The 14,821-nt window shown below is 39.5% G+C and overlaps 1 protein-coding gene across 10 annotated transcripts; it reads right to left on the bottom strand.

Annotated features, from left to right (window-relative positions):
• Nucleotides 1–998: 998 nt before the first annotated feature.
• On the bottom strand, nucleotides 999–14,815 carry HDC (histidine decarboxylase). Of its 10 annotated transcripts, none has more exons than XM_064389578.1 (14): nucleotides 11,192–14,815; nucleotides 10,049–10,162; nucleotides 9,179–9,301; nucleotides 8,275–8,409; nucleotides 7,229–7,372; nucleotides 6,909–6,975; nucleotides 5,939–6,101; nucleotides 5,744–5,834; nucleotides 4,486–4,584; nucleotides 3,705–3,806; nucleotides 3,163–3,526; nucleotides 2,872–3,033; nucleotides 1,716–1,795; nucleotides 999–1,145 (listed from the first exon to the last, which is right to left on the bottom strand). In XM_064389578.1, the coding sequence occupies exons 1-14, from the start codon at nucleotides 11,471–11,473 to the stop codon at nucleotides 1,110–1,112; spliced, it is 1,962 nt and encodes a 653-aa protein (XP_064245648.1). In that variant the 5' UTR covers nucleotides 11,474–14,815; the 3' UTR covers nucleotides 999–1,109. The 10 variants fall into 10 exon arrangements, 7 of the variants coding, with proteins under 7 accessions (XP_064245648.1, XP_064245646.1, XP_064245644.1 ...); XM_064389576.1 differs by having other exon boundaries at nucleotides 2,872–3,526; nucleotides 11,192–11,364; nucleotides 12,148–14,815; XR_010347817.1 differs by lacking the exon at nucleotides 1,716–1,795 and having other exon boundaries at nucleotides 2,872–3,050.
• Between the last annotated feature and the right edge of the window lie 6 nt (nucleotides 14,816–14,821).

Raw genomic sequence — 14,821 nt, 5'->3', positions numbered from 1 at the left:
TAATTATTTTTTAAAAAGAAAGGAAAAGCCATCCTTATTCACAGTAATGGCTGTTTAGAACCAACAAGTACTGAGTCCTGGTCACTAGGTCCAGTCAGAAGGGTGAAATTCCTGGAGTTTGCTTCAAGATTGTCTGAGTAACTAAGGAAATAACTATGCTGAATTCAACAATACAGTTTTTATATCATTAAAGTAACTTATCTCTACGATAAAATATGGATTTCAAAGTTTATTGAAGGGTTATTTATCTTGGTGAAAGTTTATTGGGGGTTATTTACCTCTAGGGTGCCAGGTCATTAGATATTTGCATAAGCTGTGCAGTGTGCCACAGGCATCATTAAACAACTTTTCTTGTTGTTTGCTAACTAAATAACAGGGAACATTTGTTACACTTTGCTGAAAATCTAACCATAAAGGGAAAGGGGGAAGCCCAACAAAAACCTTTCCTAATGAGGTCTGTAATCTCTCACTGCATACTAACATTAACTTTTTTCAAGGAAAACAAAGGAGCTTTTGGCTTGAATTAATCATTCTTTTGCATAGGGAAGGAATGGCAATCCATTAACTGACATTCTGTTAAAATGGATAGAGAAAACACTTACCTGATGTGAGCACTTCAGCTGCACACCAAAAAGGAGGACCTGTGTTTTGGGTAGTGTGGGTTTTGGGGGTTGTAGCCAAACTGTCCTAACCCAAGCCAGGTGATCTCCAGGTAAAAGTGTTAATGTGAGTGTTGTAAGAGTGATGCTATTGTTAAACTTAAACAATAACTTAAGCTATTGTTTGCATGGGGTAACTACTCATAGGTGCTTCACAGATGGCTTGGATCACTGCAACTATATCAGTTCCTCCTTCATTCCAAAAATATTTGTGCATAAAATGAATGTCACAGTAGTAGAACTGCAGTTAGAATTTAGTAAGGAAAGAGGGATCAATCAGTCTTTGTAGCACCTTATGATAACCATAAGCCAGGACAGAGAATCAGGTCCACAGTCTCCTTGCAATTTATGCACATTATTTATCTTTGCTCAATGGTTCAGATTTCTTTCTTGAATCACTCCTTGAAGCAGTGTTTTGCAATTCCAGCATTCCATGCTCATCTTTGACTTCTACCATCTACTGCATTGCCCTCTGCCCTGTATTCCCTGAAAGACATAGAGCCAACATACTTATTCTGCATAAATACACATTCTAGTCTGTTGCTGACAGAAAAGTATTATCCTTTCAAGGAAGTATTCCAAGTTAAAAAATCAATATATATTTTAAAAGATTCTTAGTGTCTAATAAAATACTATTAAATTATATAATAAAAGAAACAGGTGGAGGAAAGGACAGGAAGTGGGGAAAAAGCCTTTCCATATTTTTTTAAAATTCTATCACACTTTTGTTACTCACTAGCACATTAGATATGTTTATAAATTATAAGTGTCTGACTCAGGGCAGTACTTCCTATTGCTGAATATAAATTTAAACATCTAAGACTAGGCACAAAGAGACTGCCATCCTCACTGGGTGTTTATTGCTTTATTGTGTAAACAGAAAGATTTAATAGCACTATTAAAAGTGATATGAAACCTGGTTATTGATTTTTTAGCAGAAATAAAGTGTGACTATAAGATTGTCTTAATGAAGCAGAACTACTGCATCTTAGCTGATGAGATTAGCTGATTTTGTATAAAGGCCTAGACATTAACCAGGCTCATTGTTTATATAACCTGGGAAAAGTTGTTCTGGATCAGAGGGAAGATCCATCTGTCTGAGTGCACTGCCTTTAAGACAGGGTGACTGTAGGTGTCTGGAAACAACAAGAAGGAAAGCAGTGAGCATCTAGCAGTGCTTTCCCAGAATAAAGTCCATCAATCACCATGTTTCCTGACTCAACTGTACTATTCCTAAATTTAATTTGTCCTTAATAGATTTTTCTCCCCCCTCCCCCCAATTTTTATATACATAAATCACTGGTCTCTTGTAGCAAAATATTTGTTTGCTGTATAGAAACTCTTTATTCTATAATGCCCCTTTAGTTCTCTGTTATAAGAGAGAAGGAAATCTCATTCCTCCTCTCTTTCCTCATGCATTTGTGATTTACAGACCTCAGGTAATGCTGAGAAAGGCCACAGGTGCTTTGCAAGGGCAACTGTTTTGCAACACAGTTTGCACAAAGCCTCCCTTAGCTGATTGGAACAGGTGGACTGGCAGGGCTGCTGTGTTTAACTCTGGGAAAATTGCCCTGCTGCAGCAAAATCTCTTAGAGAGGTTATATCTCTCTTTTTGCACTGTTCAGAACTGATGTTGGCATTGTCTGCACACACAGATCCTCACATCAGTCTAGAGAATTTAAGTCAAGGTATCAAAACCCACTCCTCAAAAAAAAAAAAAAGAAAAAAGGAAAAAAAAAACCACAACAAACCAAAAACCAGTGGTGCAAATAGAGACCTAGATTGTTTATCACCTCCTGGGGCCAGCATACTTTGTCAAAGTGGTTCCAGCCCACCAGCTGGAAACTGTCCATTAACAGGACTGGTAAGGTAGAAATTGGCATTTTCTTTACTACAGTCTACAAAACAGAAGGTTTCATGTTATAGGCCTATAAGATTTATTTGATATTTTTATCTATAAATACATGAGGTTTTCACCAGTAAAAGCACAGGCATTTTCTCAGTGGTCACTGCCACGGTTTACATTTTGAACAAAAGAACATGTGGTATTGCATGTGAATAAGCAAACTTTGGTTCTCTTTCTAAGGACCAAGCTCTCTTACTTGTTAAACAATGGCCTGCAGAGGACAACAAGGCAGCTGAAGGCCACACTGAATGCTACACTCTGGAAAGCTTGGGACACTGTAGAATTTAATTAGTTTTTTGAAGGCACCTTTTTTAAACATCATCATGTCTTCAGGCAGCCTGGAAAGAACTCTGGCACTTGCACGAGACTCCTTCTTGTCAGTGGCTGCTGCTTTGGGGTTACATTGCTCCAGATTACCAGTCATTGGCACACTGGTGCAGCTAAGGGAACGTGCTGTCTTTCTCTTGCCTTGAACAGAGAAATAACTGAATAAAAAAGAGGTTAACTTATGTTTGGTAACATTTTGGACATCTTCTGGAAAACAATCATCCAGAGGATCCTCTTGACCTTTCACCTGCTGACTAATCACACACTTACTGGGACTTACTGATAATTTCTTAGGCTGTACTACTGTTTTTCTGGAAGGTGTTTTATATTTCCCTCGATCTAAATAAAGCTGAGGAACATTGCTAATGGCATCAGAAGAAGGCTGAACTATTGTAGTGGGGATTCCTGCCCCATCACCAGAATTGATGCAGTGCAACCCATAATTCTGGCTAATGATTTGGGCTGCAGTGTGTTGAATGATGCTCCAGTCCTGCAGAACATCTTCCCTGGTTGTGAACTGGGATGTCACAGTAAAGCGAATGATGAACTTGTCATGGATGGTTGCTGGAATGAGGAAGAGCCTGCCAGAACTGCTTAGTTCTTTCAGGAGTTTTTCTGTCAGCCAATTGGGACCCTGTTTTAAATATAAATAATGAAAAATATAGTTAGAATTTCCAGTGACATCAAAACATATCTAAGAATTGCAATCACAAATTCTTAAATGGAAACATATTCACAGTTATTAATGTCTGGGGAGAGATCAGCTGTGGTCATTTAATTACAAAGGGACATGCAAAAGGGCCAATCTTTACCTTTAGGCGAAATACAACCAGCCCAAGATGTCTCTTGGCAGGAATTTCAAAGAGTGGGTCACTTTTAACCAAGGATTCAAAGAATTTGGCTGTTTCAGTACCCTACAATTAAGGGGGAAAAAAACATGATCTATTTGTTTGTCACAAACCTGCTTGCAAGATGTTAAACTGGGTAGTTAAAAGGAATTCCTTTCCTTACTAAAACACATCACTCCAATTCATGAATAAGAGCAAACAGAAAAATGACATTAAAGCTAAGAATTTTAAAGCCTGTCTCTATTTGCCCAAACTCTTGACAATGAACATGAGTAACTGGCCTATAAATAGGGATCTTCTAGAAGGAGGTTTGAAAAGAGAATGTGCCTTCTCATTTTAGTCTTTTTGTAGCAACCATTGATCCACAATGTGACCCCCCATATTTACACTCCATCAGAGACTTAAGCCTGTACATTTTCACAGTGGTGGGTTCAGTTATTCATCACAGCCTCCCTCCCAAACAGCTGCCACTTGACCTCAAAGAAAGCTTCTCCAGATTATGGCTCAGTAAAGTGCAGAAGGCAGTGACCATGTCCCTTTCCATTGTCCAGTGCTGTCAAGAAGGGGACAGGAAATGTTTTGTCTACAGTCAATCTTCACAGATTATTTTAGAGTAAAACCAGCACGCATTTAGAAGTCTCATGCAAGCTTTGCTTGTGAGAGGACTCCTGTTACTCATCTCTGCATCTCTGAGTGTACTACTCTCCCCCAAGAAGTGAACATAACACACTGGTAACTCACACACCTGCCGGACGTGAGCTTGAAGCTTTTTCACCCCAAAGGAACGAAGCACAAACCACAGCTTCAAAGAACGAAATCGACGACTCAGTGGGATTTGCCAGTGCTGTGAAAACAGAACAGTGCATCAGTGAGTGCAGAGACAACAAAGGAGAGTTCCCCTCCCACTGCTACATCTCTTGCTTCAGACTCAGGTCAGAAACCTCTCTTGAGATTAACAGTGTCACATATTACTGAAAATCTGCTAAGCCTAGAAAACAGCCATCAAAGAAATATTGTGTCACCATATTTTTCAATTATTTGCAAAAATAAGATTTTGGCTATTCCCCTTAATTTATGGCTTAGATATGCTTAGAATTTTAAATTAATTACCAGCTTATAACAACTTTTTGCATTTAAGAGCATAATCAATTTAAGATGTGGCCATTGACACTTTAGGACTGTGCTCGCTTCAGCTCCTGTAATTTCCTGAACATTTTCCCAAATCAATTATAAACAGCAAGATTTGGCACTGGGGTAGACAGTTCCAGACAAAGTAACACCAACTCCAAGGAAAAGAGTGAGAAAACATGTAAAGGAATATTTCAGGGAAGCTGCACAATCACGTGCAGCATTCAATTCAACCACAAGAGGGACTCAATATCCTTTTTTCCATCCTTCCCTCTCTCTACTCTAGTGAAAAGCACTATTGATTTCAAGAAAACAATTATCTTTTCAGGACTAGGGTGAGATCATAGCAGAAATAATTGGCAGTGAATATTCCTTTGTATTACTGTACTGAAATCTGCTGTAAGATGTATCTGCAGTGAAATGCCTCTTAGCTCTCCTATGAATATCTTAATCTGAAGAAAAAATGTAATTAATTCTCCTGCTGTTTCAAAGCATGCCTTTTCCATTGCTTACTCCTTTCTGTCTTTTATTACATATCAGAGATACAAGAAATCCAGCCCAAATGGCATCAGTAGGAATTACTTCAGCAATACAATAAACAGAATTGACCCTTTGCATTAGAAAGGCAAGGCTGGATCTGCACTTGTGTAAAAATCTTAAGTACTTCAATCTGAAAGCAATTTTATAATTAATCTTCATAACCAGGGCTTACTGCAAAGTTCTGCTATTTTCTGTGCATTAGGAGCTCCATATAATTTGGTTTATGTAGTAAGACCAGATGTAAGATAAGCATACTCCAGAATGTGAGAGGAATTTCACAGTCTCATTGAAAATTTTATAGGCAATATAAAATATCAGCTTAAATAATTACTTACCATGAAGTCAATTGCAGCTCCTGAATTGGCATGTCTGAGGTAGACAGGGTTGACACTGAAGGTTTGATGCAACTTGTATTTATCTTTAACCCTATGGATTGTAGAAGGAACTAGATTTAGCAAAGTAAGTGGAGATAAAAACTTTGCAATTTGCATGTTATCCTTTTGGCATTGTTTGTGTTTGACTATACTCACCAAAATCCAGTGCAGTCAAAATGGACCATCATCCACTTAGAAGGATTAAAAGTAAAGGAATCTGCATATTCAATTCCATCCAAAAACAATCGAAATTCAGGACATACAAATGCTGTTCCTGCATATGCAGCATCAATATGAAGCCAGAGTCCCTCAGCATCACCTGTTGGAATTGAGATTGTTGTTATCTAAGGGATGTAGGGAATCAAAGTGCCTGCTGATCTCCTCCCTGCAAACCAGGTGCAGTGTTTTGGAGGAGGCAGACAAGCAACTGACAATCTACTTTTATTCTAAAGGTGTGGATCCATAATGCCAAAATATAGATAATGCTGAAACCAGGTGGACTCTGTAACAAAATTCACTATTCTACATTTCATGTGAGTGAGTCTTTTCAACATTTGAGTTATCTCACCTGCCCTTTCACTAAGTAAAATTCCCCAGTATCCTTCAGTTGCACAAAGCCAAAATAAAGACATAGTGGCAAGCAAAAAAGGACCCAGAAATAGAAGCCACAATCTGACCCATCAGAGAAAGCTCCTCAGGTCTTCAGCAGCTACTGGTCAGAATTTATGCTGGAATAGACTTTGCAACCATGTCAAATTTACCTATGATACTGATTGATCCAGAGGATGTCCTACCAGAATCTACCTTCAAAACTCCTTTGCTAGATTAAATATTAATGTGTCCATCCTACAGCAGTACCACACAGTCTGTATTTCCTGAATAACCACATTAAAGATTTATCAGTTGGCAAATTTCATCCATCTCAAATAGAATGTATTTTAGCATCCTAATCTAAATCTTACAGAAATCACTGCAGTCTTGTACTGTCTTCAGCCATCCCTAAGACATGTCTGAAACACTCAGCTCTCCTTCATTTTGGCATGAAAAATCTAAGACTATCTTCTAGATACTAGAGTATCCTCTAGATACTTTCATAGATCAAAATCAGGAAAAAAAAGACACTTACAAACTGGACCCAGTTCTGAGAGATTGTCAAAAGCACAGACACCAGTTGTACCCAAAGTTGCACAAACCTAGAAAAAAAAAATCTGTTATCATGGATTTGGTTTCTTTTAATGCATGGATGCAGCACTTTAAAAGTGGGCAGTTTATTGCAGGCAGTCAAAACATTAAAACCTTTTATTTAACAAAATAGAAATTCTTGTATACATTTGAATCTTCAGCTAATGTATTTTAACACAACAAGAATTTTTTTTGTATGTAATTTCATGTTGACATTAAGAATATAACACTATGTCAATACCCCAACCAGAAAGTTGAACATACAAAGACTGGCACTAGGCCTTTCTTTCTGTCTTCTGCAATGGCTTTCTTCAAAGTTTCACCTCTGAGGGAAAAGTTCTCATCCACAGGCAGAAATTTTATCTTCACAAGAGAAATCAAGCCAGCCTTTTCTACAGAGGAATGTGCCTTTAAAACAAGAAAAACAGAAAGAACTCAAGCTCTGAGGCTGAACAGCTGTGATAAGTTATGGCTTTATGAAAGACAGTGGTGGCAAGAAATACAGAGATAACGACCTTATTGTAATCCCAATTAATGCAAGTCTGAAAGCATCTTCTTTGTAAGTAACTGTAAGAAATTGTACACTGTAATTCCAAAGAATGCTTCATTTACTTGGGTACTGGTTTCTAAAATATAATAATAGGCATCCTCATCTTGTGTTTGGAGGACCATTTATCAAAACTTAGCTCTTAAAGGAGCCTCTAGAAATGAATCAACCTCAATTTATTCCCTCCTGTCCGCCATAAGATAAATCCCCTGAAGTGTGTTTACTTCTGGATAGAGCAAAACACCTTACAAGATAGAGTCCTTTTAGTTAGACTAAGAGAGAATGAGCATGAGTGTCTCTCTCTCCTGTTGTAGTTTTCCCAGGGGAATATAACTGCTCAGTTCAGGAGGCCAAGGACAGAACAAGTTTGCTGGCAAAAGCCAACAGTGGAGCCCCCAGGCAGGAGCAGCATTTAGGTACCAGTGCCTTGAGCATGCCTGTCTCTGAGGGGAAGGAGGCTGGGAAGAAACACGAGATGAAGCAGCATGAGCTCAGCACATAGTTCCTGGATCAAGGCTTCGTGAAAAACAGGAAGGAAATGCAGAACTCAGTCATGTGAAACAATCTCTTGAGGACTGCCAGGACCCTAAAAACCTCGCCTCGCACTGATTCAGTTTCCCCATCTGCAGAAAGCAGCAGCAGGGGAACTGGTCCACACTTGTGAGGCATTCCTGTCTTGTTGTACAGAAATGTGACTTCACATGGCAAAGGGTGAGTGAGACAACACAAGCAATTTGTCTTCCTTGCAGTCATAAGAACCTACTTGATCAGATGCATAAGCAACGAGGCGAGAATTGAGGGAGGACTCATCAGTGTCTGGCTCAGAAACCTTCATCTCCAGAATCTTGTTCTTCCTTGCTGCCAGCAGTGCAACCAAGGTTGATTCACTCACAGTGCTCTGCAAAGACATTGCTCGTTTACTGCAACTGCTACTTCATTGCTATTTTGCCAGGGATCTGCTGAAATCAGTGAAGTGCCCAGCTGCCCTCTTTTATTCCTACTCCTGCTTTTCTCTGATGCAGTGGAGAGTCATTAGCTGATGAGCAACTCTCTGGGCCAGCAACACAAAACAAAGCCTTTTAACTGCTGTATATTTAACATGCAGCACTGAGTTCTGGTGAGTAAATAAACCACATTTTCCTCTTGTTCTACAAATAAAACATAGTATTTCCCATAAAATTACAAACATGATCAAAGCCCCTTATAACAACAAAGACACAGCACTGATTCCAGGGAGCTCTTGCTTACGCTTCTGGAAGGAGGTAACAGGTCAGGCCTTGACCTTGCACCTCTCAGAGACAAAAGGTAGACAGGAGAAAAAGAAAAAATAAATTCCTGTGTGCTAAGGACTGTGGCAGAAGGATAGCGATAAGGATTCCTTCTCTAATTATCTAAGAATCACTTTTGTGCAAAATTTGGTGATGTGAAACAGATTAAAGAAATTAAATTTGACTCATTTATCCTTAAAAAGACCACAAGAATACGTGCTGTGTGTTCATAACACAGCACTAAAGGCAATAACAGTTTCTATTCTATAATCTACCACATTTAATACTAAAATTTGGATTCAGAGGCATATAGAAAATTTTGTTGGTTTTTTCTCTAGGAAAACTATCACCCAGAGAGAAATTCACTTGATTGATAAGGCCATCTCTAATCTCCCCTACCTGTAATACTCCTCCACCCACACTGTCGGGATGGTGGTGCAGGAATTTATCTGGAAGGCCCAGCATTTTAGCCAACCAATCCATCACATTCATTTCCAGTTCTGTACAGGCTGGGCTGGAGGCCTAGAAAAAAATGCAAAAGGAGAATCAGGATGTAATTCACCCTGGGCACTGATCCCTCGTCCAACTGAGAGCTGAGAGAGGCAACGAGCTAGTCTGATACAGCTACATGGACACCACACCAACCAACTTCTTATAGGCTTGTGAGCTTCTACTTTCTTACACAGAGACACACATCTAAAAATCTGGGCAGCTTTGGCACTGGGGGAAACACTGGCTTCAGAAACTACTGTGGTGTGCAGAGTGATAAGCAAGTGGTGCTCTGTAGCTGCTGCAGGAGGAAATAAAATACGCAGATATTCTGGCCCAGGATACCAAACAATTATTTTCAGAAGAGGAAAAATAGGAAGTGTGTTCTCTCAAAGGAGCAGGAGAACTGGAATGGAGCCCAATCTAGCCTGCAGTCATGGATGGTGGCTGCTCTATTGCTTTCACTGCTTGTGTAAGAGTCTTGGCACTGACACGAGATGAAAAGGAACAATGCTCAGTGGGATATGCAAAGAAGTTGAAAACAGACATTTCAAGTATATTTTCTTCATTCACCTCTTACTACTAGGTAGTGCTTATTCTTATGTGTTCTTTTGGGCTGTTTTTTTTTTTTTTTTAAGTGACAATTTTCATTTATGCAACAACACACTCGATTAAAACAAATAATTGTTCTGACTCAGAGAACAAGAAATAATGACTAAGACCTGTTCTTGCATATTACACACGGGAAAGGAATGTCTAAAATAGCCCTAAAAAATTTACCCATGTGAATCCCAAGCAGTTAATTGCGTCAGCCAACATATCTCCAAGGAGTGAAGGCCAGGAAGTTAGAGCTGGAAAGTAGGCATGCATGTGTGGACTTTGCCAATGGACTACCTAGAACAGAATTATGCAGAAGTTCAGTCTGAAAATGTCACAAAACTTTGCATGAGATGTAGTGGTTCCTATCTGTTTAAAGTGAGAGAAAAGGATTACAGCAACATAATATGTACAACTATGTATCTGCAGCAGGGAGCTGCAGAGATAATATCAACAGGGGAGCAGCACTAGCAGATGATAACACTGCATTATTAACAGATAAAGTACAAATAACAGCAAAGGCATTTATCTGAATTAAACAGGCAGACAAAGATTCTGAACAGGAAAGAATGTTGTGTCATGTTTGAAAGACCAGAGTCAGAAAGATTTATCAAAATATTTATCTTTATAAAGGGAATCCTTGCAACAAAGTTGCTCATTTTATAAAACAACAAGTTGCCTTTAGCTACACACAGCAATTTAGAACTATATAAACCCTTCTATACACCTGAATGAGCTGGTGTGTGGGACACCAGCATAAGTACATGTAAATCTGATTGCCTCTCCTACATCAGATCAAGCTTCTGCAAACATCTACCAAAAAATTTGAGAACAGGCTTTGTAAAAGCTTCTTACATAAAACATGCAATTTGGTAATATGAATTCCCTTAGCAGAATCTGCAGTATCTTTGTACAAGAGGAAGTAGACTTTTACATTCAAAGCACAGGAAGCAAGCCTTGTATGTGCATGAAGCTGGGCAAGAGTTGTTTCATCTTGCTGTGCCCAATTTCCACATCTCTGAAATTAAGGTTATATGGTTCAGCAGGCAGAGACACTGTGAAGCTAATGATTTTCTCATACTGCTGAATTTATTTCCCTATAATCAAACATGAGTTATATACAAAGTAGTTAAAAAATACACTCATAATCTAACCCCTAAAATTATAGTTAGGAACACAACTGTGGACATAACATTTATAAGATTCATGCTACATTTTTGAATACTTTATTTATTTAGAACAATGTTCTGCAGAACCTGTGAATTCCCAGGATTCACCCCAGGTAGTAATGGTTTTTTCCTGTCATGATTATGCTTCATTTCTTACCCCTGGCATAATAATCTTCTCTATATCTCCAAAGATGTTGTCCCAGCTGTCTGGGTCCATTGGGGCAGAGTCTGGCAGCTGGGCTCTCATGTAACCTGGCTGCACATCAGGAGTCACCCGTCTCTCTCTCACATTGCTCAGGTACTGGCAAATGTAATCCACCATCTCTTTCCCTGGAAGAGGCAAACCAGTGGTTTCAGTTTCAATTATGGAAACACTAACTAGCAGTACAGGCACTCCACACAACCTGTCCTTAGCACTGGACAGAGATTCCAACAGCATTGGAATACTGCTCCCAGCTTCTCCCTCCTACACCCTACTTGTCCCATCTAATAATGTTCTAAAACAGGCTCCCAGGGTTTTTTCAGTGCCATCATTAAATAGTTCAAATGTACTTTTAAAACACAGTCATGGTACAAGTGCAGTTTGTTTGGTTACTGAAAGGTTAGATTTTCTGCATTTCACAGGAATTAAATTTTCATCATGTCCTACACTTCCTTGTCATTAAAGCAAACCCACTTTCACATCCTCTGAAATCAGCTGCATCGCTCCACACCCTTTCTCCACTTTTTAAGGCAATCTCCTCCAGCCCTGGAACCAAAGTTGGCTGTCCATCTCCAGAACTGTCCAAGTACCACTGCAGTCTCAGGGGGTGAAGCCAGGGAAAAGCTACTGTGCATAACCCCTTAGCACAAGTTTATTCAGAACTACAGTTCTGCAGCTTTCCCACAGCATCTTAGATGTAAGAGCAAAAAGGCTGCTACCCACAGACATAATCCATGAATTTAAACTCAACCCTGGGACACATTTTTTCCTCAGCAGATTCAAGTCTCAAGGCAAAGTGCACATGTAAAGAGTATATAGTCCATCCTAATTTTGGGTATCACTCACAGCCCTACAACAGTTGATCTCCACGAGCAAATGTCACCTATTTGCAAGAGCCACGGATCACTCACCTCTCTGTCTGTACTCCTCAGGCTCCATACTGATTCCTTAGGAAGGCACCTCTTCAAACCTGGGCCACAACCTTTTGGGAGCTGTGGTCAGTTTGGTCTGGTGCCCTGCCAGCTGCTTCCTCCTTTATAGCTCCCTTTATCTCTCAGACTCACACATTCTGGAAAAGGTTTAACAGGCAGGTCACTGGTGAGTGTTTATCTAACTCCTCCCAGCTGAGGGTTTTTACAATCTCTCATGTTCTCATCTGTGCTCTTTTGATGTGTAAGATAGTGTATCACTAAGAGGAGCTGCCTCTGCACTTTCCCATTTTCAGTCTTTCAGAAGTCTCACAGTAATCCATGCCATGAATATAAGGCACATTAACATGAGACTTGTGGGAGAGAGAAAAAGCTCAAGAGCTTTCAAAACCAAATAAAAGGTAGCAGATGTTACGCCAGCACACCCGACTGCTGTGCTAGCAGTAGCCATGAAAACAAGGTACCAGGACAGAACAAATCTGATATGGGAGACAGGAAGTTTTCCTAAGAAGTGTTTCGAGAACTCTTTTTTTCCCAAATAAAAGAGTATACCTACATCCCCACAAGTGTTCAGTCCCATGCTGCCAAAAGGAAAGGCTTCACAGCTATTGCCAGTTCCAGAACTACAGTGTGAAGCAGCAATGGTCCTCTGTGGATTTCCTGCTCCAGATCAGAGCAGAGCAGGTTACACTATCCATGGAGGTGATATTCCTCCATGGATATCACCCTAGACCACTGAGCTGGGAAAAGGCACCTCTTCCCTCACTGTGCTTTCTTTTCTCCTCTATGATATGCATAAGCACTGGGATTTAGCCTTGTCTGTCCAGAATTCCTCCAAGTCCTCCACCTAGATTGTTCTCAGTTTGAAAGAACATCCTTATAGATTGCCTCTTGTTCCAGTTTTAGGACCCGAAAACACCTGACCTCTCTCTGGCAGCACAATCTTTGACACTACTCAATGTTGAATCCTTATCCATCTCCACTTGCTCCACACTGCATCAGGCAGCCCTGGGAAAAGACAAGAGGTGGGACTTGTGGACTAAGCACCAGAAAGAGAAATTATTTCCCATACAATACATTCTTGCCTATTTTTGCCATACCCTAGGCTCCTGCTTGGGGCTGGCCCTGCTGGAGAAAAGATGCCAGGCCAGGCAGACTCTGTGTCTGATACCTCCCAGCAGTTTTCTCTCACAGGAGAGAACAGGCTGCCAGAGCAGCTTTGATTCTCTGCCCCAGGTACTCTAATGCAAGCACAACCACTTACATAGTTCTAGAAAGTTTTTACATTGTTCTCACACACACTGTCTACAGAACAGTGTGAAACCTTTTCTAGTTTCTGCTGCAAATAGATACTTGAGAAAGAACTGTTTTATAGATATGAGAAAGATGCTCTGACACACACACATCAGATTAATGTACTGAAATAAAAATCCCAAATTGATAAAAAAGCATTGAGAGAAGTGCAAAAAACTACTGCATATTCATCTGTTTTATCTCATATTGCTTTGGAAACAGGAAAAAAGTAATGAGCTGCCCGTGTGTTTAATAGGAATTTATGAACATCTCTTGGTTGTACTGTAAATCATCCCATAAAGAGGAACAAGCTAAGAAGGGACAGGCATCAAGCCAAGGACCAACTCAAAATGATACCAAAGTTCTCAAAACCCCTGATTTTAGCTCATTACAAGTGATTAATATGCTAATATATATGGACATCTGTTCAAAGAAACAGATGGTAGCTAATTACGTTGCATTTTTAATTTGGAACAGCAAATAAGGAACAATATTTTTAACAATGTTTTCAGAACTAAACTATATAAGAAATATTTCATGTAACATATACTCTACTTTAGCTCAAAGGTGACAGCTTCATTGGGTTCATCTCTTGTTCTGTGCAGAAGAGAACAAACAGCAGGTCCCGTTCGGAACTAAAATAAAATAGCTGATAATGGATTACAGGCAGGGTAAATATTGCTGGTGATAAATAAGGTTTTGTTATAGCTACGCTGCACTCAGAAGGGTTTTGTGATAGACAATGAGGAACAAAATATTTGCTCACAGGAAACAGAATGAATAGAAAAGGTTCATTTCATTGTTTGCTGCCAACATCTGCTGTCACAACCGTGGGAAACTCTCCACTTGGATGTTGCCACTATCACCACTCTAACAGTGCCACGCTTATCATTATTAAGAAATCACAGAGATTACACTGTCGTTAAATTCGTGGGATGTGAGGACACAAACATTATTTTCATCACAAAATAATTCATGGGAGCAATGCCTAAGCAGCACATTTCCCTTGGCTAACTGGTTCCTCAATCTGCTAATGACATAATGGGTAGTTCCTGAAAAAATCCCTAAAATAGAGCAATTTCCAGTTAACCATTGCACAAGGTTTGCTTCAAGTTCTAATACTAACATGATGATATCCTTGAAAATAATTCTTCTAAAACTCACCACCATAATTTCCCATTTCTGTCTTTTGATTATTTTTAGTTTGAATTTGCCAATCAAAATCAAACTTACCAAACATGTAACAATACAAATATATTTAGAATTTTTCCTAACTGCCAAATCTATAAACCCAAGTCAATTTTGACCAGTTTGACAAAGTTTTGTACAGTACAATGCAATTCTTTCCCCATTCCTCCCTCCT

The sequence above is a fragment of the Passer domesticus genome, chromosome 14 (assembly GCF_036417665.1).
Source record: "Passer domesticus isolate bPasDom1 chromosome 14, bPasDom1.hap1, whole genome shotgun sequence".
In the NCBI taxonomy this organism is placed as follows: domain Eukaryota; kingdom Metazoa; phylum Chordata; class Aves; order Passeriformes; family Passeridae; genus Passer; species Passer domesticus.
This window is presented reverse-complemented; position numbering and strand designations above follow the sequence as displayed.

Excerpts from the sequence above, each read along its gene's own strand:
- HDC (XM_064389574.1), bottom strand. The coding sequence starts at position 11,473 with ATGCTGTTGGAATCTCTGTCCAGTGCTAAGGACAGGTTGTGTGGAGTG. Across the intron at positions 5,835-5,938 it reads TTTGACTGCACTGGATTTTG|GGTTAAAGATAAATACAAGT; the intron begins GTGAGTATAGTC and ends TACAATCCATAG. Across the intron at positions 3,807-4,485 it reads TTCAAGCTCACGTCCGGCAG|GGTACTGAAACAGCCAAATT; the intron begins GTGTGTGAGTTA and ends CCTTAATTGTAG.